Raw genomic sequence first — 8,439 nt, forward strand, 5'->3', positions numbered from 1 at the left:
ATGCAACAACACAAATAAGATCTTCCAAAGTGCTATATTATGAGTTACAGCATCACATATAAATCTTTAGAGAAAATATTACCTGGTTAAGTTGTTTGAGGCACTCTCTTGATGTTTGATCATCAAAGACAACCTTGACTTCTTTTATTGCACACATTTATCCATTTTCACCGTTAAACATAGGAAGCAAAACATAAATGGTATAAGTAATTTGTCCAGAATATGGACATTGGGACAAAAGTACATATTCAGAAAGAATAATAATGATGAAGTAACTATATGTGAATATAGTTGCACTTTAATGTCAGCATTTAGTTCTTAAGATTTAGCACCTCTAAAGCGAGAAGAAATACACTTCGGAGGGTAAAGTGTGGAACTTTAGCTGTTGATTTGAAATCAAAAGAATAGATTTTATTAAATTCATAATTTATTAAATAGTAAAGTTACCTATTGAATCACAGATATACATGCCCAAACGTTCCCCGTCCTAGAAGCTTTCCTTGTCTCAGAAAAGTATATGTCCAGAAAGGGATGAGAATCCACATTGGTGATTGTGCGCTGCCTTACGTTTCCACGCGTCGGAGTACAATCAACCCTTTCCGGAGTCATTTCTAATTTGTAAATGAAAATATAAAACTTATGAAAAAAAAGAGAGTGAGAAAATACACTATAAATATAACTATTTTATTTAAGAAAACAAATATATTTTTAACTAAAATAATCATTTTTTACTTAATTAATTATATGGTAAAAACAATTATTTTACATATAAAAAAATAATTAGTTAAGAGAAATAATAATAAATATTATTAAAAATCTTTCTATAATTTTTTTTGTAAAGATAAGAAAAATTACAAAAATGATCGTAATGAAGATTGAACTTAGATCCTCATGTTTCTAACTACTCCAACTCTTCCCCACCCAATTACTAGGCTAACTCTAGTGGTCAAATCTTTCTAAAATAAACTTGAATGATGAAATCCTTCTTATAAAAATTAGTCTAAAATCTCATTTGCATTAATTATATATATATTTTTTTTACAAAAAGATCTAGTATTGAGGCCAATCATAAGTGCGCGGAAGGAAGTTGGTTCCGAAATATATAGTTAATGGTGAGTTAGAAATAGAAAGGAAGAGGAAAACGGACTTCCATTGAATCGCATGCACTCTCTCTCACTATCTCACTTTCTTACCCTTTGCCTTCGGAATTGCTGTTCTTCCGCTCCTTCTCTCTACACATCTCAATTACCTAATTCCCTCTTCCAACCTTTATTAATTTCTTCTCGCACTCACAACTCACAACCATGATTAATGCTGCACCAGCGTTATGCACAACCATCAAACTCAATTCCAAGTTTTTGATACTTTAATTTCCCGGCTTACCGAACAGGTACATTTTCGCCAACAATGCAAAATCAATCTCAATCGCAACCCTTCTTTTCGTTTCGGTTGCCAAGAAAATTAATCACCATTTCTCAATTGCTTACACAGGCGGTGGAGAGGAACAATGTCGTCCAGTCAGGATCCGTCAACGCTGAATCGGCGGCCGTCGAGGACCTCCGCCATGACGACGTTCTCCATGGAGGTGTTCGATAACGAAGTCGTGCCCTCCTCCCTCACCACCATCTCGCCAATTCTCAGAGTCGCCAACGAGATCGAGACCGAGCGTCCCAGGGTTTCATATCTCTGTATGACTCAATCAATCAATCAATTACCATTGCTTGTGACTTGTGATTCTTAATTGATTTGTTGCAACATTGATGAACCGTATTGATGAACGTGTGCAGGTAGGTTCTATGCCTTCGAGAAAGTTCACAGGCTGGACCAGAGTTCCACCGGCTGTGGCGTCAGGCAGTTGAAGACGTTGTTGCTGCAGCGATTGGAGCGGGTAAGGGAGAGCAACGTTTTTTCAAGTTTATAATAATAATCGCAGCGCGCACTAACTCAGCGAGTAGGTGATGTTCTTCGCACATGTAATAATTATGACCTAAGGTTCAAACAAATTTTAACTAGAATTAATTATTACAATCATAATTGTTGTACAATTATATTATTTTTTCAAGAAAAAGTTAAAAATAAATAAATATACATATTGAAGTGCATAAAATGTCTTATTATAAAGAAATAAGGATTAATGAGACGACCAATATTAGGATTAGTATAATTTTTAAGAAAATTATTGTAAAGTAGTTAGTAAATTTATTGTAAATTATCTTTATAATTAGATCATAATGTATAATTATTTTACATAATTGGTGTGTAAATTTTTTTCAAAGTAAAATAATAATAATAATAAAAGAATAACGTACAATGCAATTAAAGTATTTTCACTCGAAAGTTAAGGCCTAATATTTTGAAGTACTAAAATTCATATAAATATAAATATTATAGATTAAATTTATAACTACATGTTTAAAGGAACTTATTGTTCATTTGTGAATGAGTATAAGTATTTTTTTGTTAGTCCATTGATTAAAGTATGATAAAAAAAACGTGTAAATTAAATGTATAAAGAGAAGTGTTTATATATCACTATTATGTTTTTAAGAAAAATTATACTGTGCAAATATTATTTATTCTTCTTATTTTTTTTAAAGTTGCGATGATAAATTGCTAACTAAAGGGAGTTGAGGTAGAAAGAGGATACTATGGACAAAAAAGAATTTGGAAGATATAACGAGGGATATGAAAAATCAAAAATAAGAAAATAAAAAAAAAATGGATTAAAGAGAATAGAACTTAGAAGTGTATTTTTTTTAATTTTTTTCTTATTATTATACCTTGGTCCCAAGATTTACCTTTTCCTGTGCAATAGGACAATCCAACTAGTCTGGCCTCTCGGCTTAAGAAGACAGATGCGAGGGAAATTCAGTCCTATTATCAGCAATATTATGAACATTATGTCAGAACTCTCGACCAAGCGGATCAGGCTGACAGGTACATACATGCTATTGCTAAGCGTGAACTTTCATGCTCGCTACGATGAATTCCGTTTCAATTCTCTAACCTTGAATATCGAAAATTCGAAATTAATTTGCAGAGCCCAGCTCAGCAAAGCTTACCAGACTGCTGGGGTACTATTCGAAGTGCTTTGTGCCGTTAACAAGACTGAGAAGGTCGAAGAAGTTGCTCCTGAGGTTCGTCTCGTTTCACATTACCCTTTCAGTTCTGTTCAGGGATTTTGTTCCATTTTTCAATATCAATTCGTGTGTGTAGATTATCGCGGCTGCCAGAGATGTCCAGGCGAAGTTGGAGATTTATACGCCTTACAATTTTCTTCCTCTGGATACTGCTGGTGCTTCCATGCCTATTATGCAATTTGAAGAGGTGTTGCTTTTTAAGCGGTTCACATGTGGAGTCTTTGTGCTTTAGTTTTCATTGCACTGATTTCCTTGGTTTTCTTTCGTTATTAGATTAAGGCTGCTGTTTCTGCGCTTTGGAATACTCATGGCTTGAACTGGCCTTCTTCGGTCGAGCAACACAGGCATAAAACCGGAGATCTAGATATGCTTGATTGGCTCAAAGCCATGTTTGGTTTCCAGGCATGTATTTTGCACGTGAACAGAATGATTTATGAATGACTAGATTTTTGTATGGCCTCCTTAAATTGTTAATATGTTTGGTTTGTTTTTGGCACAGAGGGACAACGTCAGGAATCAGAGAGAGCATCTGATTTTGCTTCTAGCTAACTCTCATATAAGGCTACACCCTAAACCCGAGCCTTTCAACCTGGCAAGTGTCTGTCTCTCATTTTTTACTGTTTTGGGCAAAAGCGTAATGGACTAAATAAAGATAAAACTACAATCAAGAGAATTCTTGTCAAAATTACATTATCAATTTTTTTATCTATCTGAGTAGCCTTAGCCTGCTTTGTTTTGGCCGGAAGTTAAATTCTGCGTTCTTTTTCCCCTCATTTCCTTTTTGGTTTTATCAAAATCACAGCTTGATGATCGTGCTGTGGATTCAGTGATGAAAAATCTCTTTAAGAATTACAAAACATGGTGCAAATTCTTGGGACGAAAACATAGTTTAAGGTGAGATATAATAATATATCAGTGTCAGTGAAAATCTAAATTTTTTTGTTTAAAGTTCTTATGGTGTTCTTTCACACAGACTTCCTCAAGGTCAGCAAGAGATACAGCAGAGGAACTTGCTTTATATGGGCTTGTATCTTCTTATCTGGGGTGAAGCGGCCAATGTTCGCTTCATGCCAGAGTGTATATGCTACATATTTCACAATGTGAGTACACTTTCCATGTGTTCCATAATATCTTGTGCTATAATGCTTTTGAAAATGCTATGTAGTTGTTTTCTCTTTTAATCTTGTTTAATTTATTTGTGATTTTTGTATATGCTAATAATGGCCAACTAAAACTTCAGATGGCATATCAACTGCATGGTTTATTGGCTGGAAATGTCAGCATTGCTACCGGTGAAAATATCAAGCCTTCTTATGGTGGTGGTGATGAGGCATTCCTGCGCAAGGTTATAACTCCCCTGTACCGAGTAATTGAAAAAGTAAGATTATGTCTCCAATGACATCATCATAATACTTTAGGTATCTATTCTCTATACAATAAATGATTTATAAAGTTATTAATCATGTTAATTATTCTAGGAAGCCAAGAAGAGCAGACATGGAAACGCTCCACACTCAGCATGGTGCAACTATGATGATCTAAATGAGTATTTCTGGTTGGTTTTTATTTAGGATTTTATTACTGAAATTGACTTTGTTGGTTTGCTTAATCATTTATTAATTTACAATGTATTTTTTGTTGCAGGTCATCTGAATGCTTTTCTCTTGGATGGCCCATGCGTGATGATGGTGAATTCTTTAAATCAACAAGTGATTTAACACAGGTATTTATTCTCATCTTGCACAACAAACAGGTCTACTTTGGTAATAAAGGAAAGGGTTTATTTTCGTAATTTTTAAAAAAAATTATATTTCAGTAAAAATTTCCACAATTGGGATGACAACGGAAACGACCTAAAGATATATTTTTTTTAATGAAACTGCTATTTATATTTTATTTAGGAAAAAATATTAGAAAACTTTTTTAAGAAAAAATAGTTTTAAAATTTGAATCGGGTTTTTGACACCTTATAATATCAGTTAAAAATAGCATTTTTAATTAATTATGTAAAATTATATAACTTTACAAATATTTACTGTATTTCTAAAAAATATTTTGATCCTATAATTTTTATTATTTTTTAATGAAAGGACTTTTTTTTTTGTATTTTTGTTTAAAAAAATACATAAGAATTTAAATTCGCAAATTACAAATCATTAACTTTTCACAATAACGATAAAGATAAAAATATTATCCAATTAACGTTATTGTTTATGATATATATATATATATATATATTTTTTTTTTTTGAATATCTTATAAAAAGATGACAACTTTCATTTTTATATTTTATTAAAAAATTATACTTATAAAAGAACTTATGTTAGCAAATAACAAAATATTAAATTCTTACAAAATAATATTAAAATTAAAACTATTATTTAATTAACGTTATTGACCATTACATATTGAAATAATTTTTAAAAAAACTTTCATTTAGTAAAAAACTTTAATTTATGTGCAAAGTTTTCGAAAGACCTAATATAGAATAATTTTAGTAAAATAAATTTGACATAAAGTATACAAAATTAAATTAATCCATCTATCACGTTAATACAAAATATACAATGTTATAAAAAAATTATTGTAATAAAAATTAAAATATTTTCTCAAATCAAACTATGCTTACGTATGTTATTGTGAGTTGACATAAATGATCTAAAATTCAGTCTGAACTTACGTTCTTCATGATGTGAATTTGACAATTTGATGACTATTAAAATCTTACATTGATGAGCTACATACTTAATGAGATTTTTTGGTACTAGAAGTTAATTTCTCTAATAAATCTTAGCCTTCAGTTTGATAAGTAAAATCATAGATCAAATCAAATACTACTAAACTTCAATTAATCACTAAATAAATAACTGTTTAGTCTAAGAATCTTCATATATTACTAGAGTTAATCATCCATACATTGCTAGTATAAAATTTTTTTATACTGACAACTGATCATATATTTTAAAGTTACTTATTTTATTATTATTTCATTAAATAAGCAACTGACATAACATTATTAAAATATATAATTGGTTGCCAGTATAAAAAAACTTTCCACTGACAGTGTATAAGTTATTAACTCATATTATTAACCTATCGACAAATAGTTTTGAATAAAAATGGATATATGGGTTAAGAGTCACAAGTTAGCCTATGAATCGCACAGCTAATGGTCCTTTTGTTTTACACCCACGTACATAGGTCCATTATTTTTTATATTAGGTGTCAAATTATATGTTCAGCAACTTCTTTTAAGAATGCAAATTTAACAACAATAACAATAAATGTACATACACTTTCACTATGAAAATGAAATGAAAATTCATATTATTTATAATATTTGTGTACACTAGGTTTTATTTAGACTCATAATAATAATGCATACACTTGGATTAAGGAAAATGAAATACTAGTATCTGATTTTCTTTGTTGTCCATAAAGAGTGTACTTAATTTCTGCGACCCAATTGAGTAGTAGCTAGTGTACATAGAAAATTATTAAATTAATTGGATGGTGGTGCTTCTTGACTGCGAAGCCACGACACGAACAATGGAAGTGTGTCGGAATCAGCCCTGTGTCGCTTTTGCGTAAACTCATACAATTGTGCCCATGTGAAATCAGGAAAATTTCTTTTCTCTCCATTCTCAAACAGGTTCTGTGGTGGTATCAGGGTTTTGTCTGCTCTGGGGTTTAGAAAGAAAGCAAGGGACTTCCTATCCACCTTGTCGTTAACCAACACCCTGTGAAGAACACTCTTGTATACCCCATTCGTTAAAGCCTATTTGAGTTATATAAATAAAAAAAAAGTTTTAGTGCCTCAAAACCACGATAAAATTAAGACAAATTGAGTAAATTATATAACATTAAATCATATTTTAATACTATATTTTCATTAATAAAAACATTATTAGATAAGTCTTGTATGATAAATTGAGTAAGAAATAAATTTTATTTAAAAAATTTACTAATGACATTTAAATAGAATGATAAAATAAATTTTTTCTTGCTTTCAAAAATGCATGACAAAAATTTAATTTTAAATTTAATATTTAAGAAACTAAACACATATTTACATACCTCTAATGTGTCACCTATGTTTATGATTAAGGCATCAGGTATTTCAGGTCGAGGGGGAACAGGTAGCCATTTGTCATCGACATAAACTTCAAGACCTGGAACTTGGTCTTGATGAAGAATGGTTAATGAGGTTGGGTCACAATGAGGGCCAACGCCAAGGGTGATACTAGGATTTTGGCAAGATGGGTAATGGTTCGACCTCATTATTGCTACACCATCTTCGAAAAATCTTTGAAAATATGAAGGATCTGCACCCAAGCTAATGGCCAACAACTCCATAATCTTCATAGATACTTCCTTCATTGCTTCACAGTACTTTTGATTTACCAACCTATTTCATTTTTTTTTAAGTTGACAAAAAAAAGACATGTTATACAAGGAAATCAATAAACTATTGCATGAATGTAGATTTGAAGGACATGAAAGCATGTGAGATAATAATGAATGATGACATTATACATAGATCTTACCCGGCTTGTTCAAATTCATCCCCCAACATAGACTTGAAAAAATCAACAATTTCTGAGTCTGATTCATGGACGTAATGGTATGGGTAAGTAAATGTCTCTTTCCATGGCAAACTAGAAGAAAATCGCTCTGCATGACCACTTGAGTAGCCCCACGTATTAAGCTTACTCTTACCACTCAGCTTCTTCTCTAAGGGAAGCTTGAAAATGGAGTCATATTCACGATGAGCAGCAATGATGAGATCATGGTCTACACCATGGTTTGTGACTTCAAAGAAACCATGCTTCATGCATGCCTCCCTCACAAGCTTTGCAGCATTAGCCATAGCAACCTCATCACCCTTGATGGCCTTCAAGTCTATGAGGGGTGCATTCAGCTTTTCTGAACTGCTTTTGAGCAAGTCCTTCGATGACCAAACGAATTGCTTTGGCACATTATTCAACAATTTGAAGTCAAAACTACTGACTTCAGTTGATGGAGGGGGGATTACAAGGGTGCTAGTGTTTGATTCCATGGAAATGAGATACACTTTCACAAACCAAAGTATAATGATTTGGATACAAAAGCAATTTGCAACACATACTTATACATAAACATACAAGCGATGCATTTATATTTAATTAACAAAATAAAATGTATTTAAGGAAATAAAAGATTTGAGTAATCAGGAAATAAAAATTTGGAACGCGTCTTGCAGTATAATTTTTTAAAAACTATTTTTCTAAAATAAACTGTTATTATATATAAGATGAAA

The 8,439-nt window shown here is 31.6% G+C and overlaps 2 protein-coding genes across 4 annotated transcripts; one reads left to right on the plus strand and one right to left on the minus strand.

The window, feature by feature from the left end:
- The first annotated feature begins 1,132 nt into the window (after positions 1 to 1,132).
- On the plus strand, positions 1,133 to 7,679 carry LOC109799547 (callose synthase 5). Of its 3 annotated transcripts, none has more exons than XM_083069196.1 (14): positions 1,133 to 1,390; positions 1,492 to 1,688; positions 1,788 to 1,888; positions 2,816 to 2,937; positions 3,041 to 3,137; positions 3,217 to 3,327; positions 3,414 to 3,542; positions 3,640 to 3,732; positions 3,943 to 4,034; positions 4,114 to 4,240; positions 4,381 to 4,518; positions 4,619 to 4,695; positions 4,785 to 4,863; positions 7,265 to 7,679. In XM_083069196.1, the coding sequence occupies exons 2-14, from the start codon at positions 1,508 to 1,510 to the stop codon at positions 7,379 to 7,381; spliced, it is 1,464 nt and encodes a 487-aa protein (XP_082925322.1). In that variant the 5' UTR covers positions 1,133 to 1,390; positions 1,492 to 1,507; the 3' UTR covers positions 7,382 to 7,679. The 3 variants fall into 3 exon arrangements, with proteins under 3 accessions (XP_082925322.1, XP_082925323.1, XP_082925321.1); XM_083069197.1 differs by having other exon boundaries at positions 1,134 to 1,390; positions 7,249 to 7,679; XM_083069195.1 differs by having other exon boundaries at positions 1,134 to 1,390; positions 7,256 to 7,679.
- Positions 7,680 to 7,683: 4 nt separating this feature from the next.
- LOC109799656 (gibberellin 20 oxidase 3) lies at positions 7,684 to 8,199 on the minus strand. The gene has a single exon (XM_020360258.3). It carries the CDS (start codon positions 8,197 to 8,199, stop codon positions 7,684 to 7,686), a length of 516 nt encoding a protein of 171 aa, XP_020215847.2.
- Between the last annotated feature and the right edge of the window lie 240 nt (positions 8,200 to 8,439).

The sequence above is a fragment of the Cajanus cajan genome, chromosome 2 (assembly GCF_000230855.2).
Source record: "Cajanus cajan strain Asha chromosome 2, NIPB_CcT2T_4, whole genome shotgun sequence".
Classification (NCBI taxonomy): domain Eukaryota; kingdom Viridiplantae; phylum Streptophyta; class Magnoliopsida; order Fabales; family Fabaceae; genus Cajanus; species Cajanus cajan.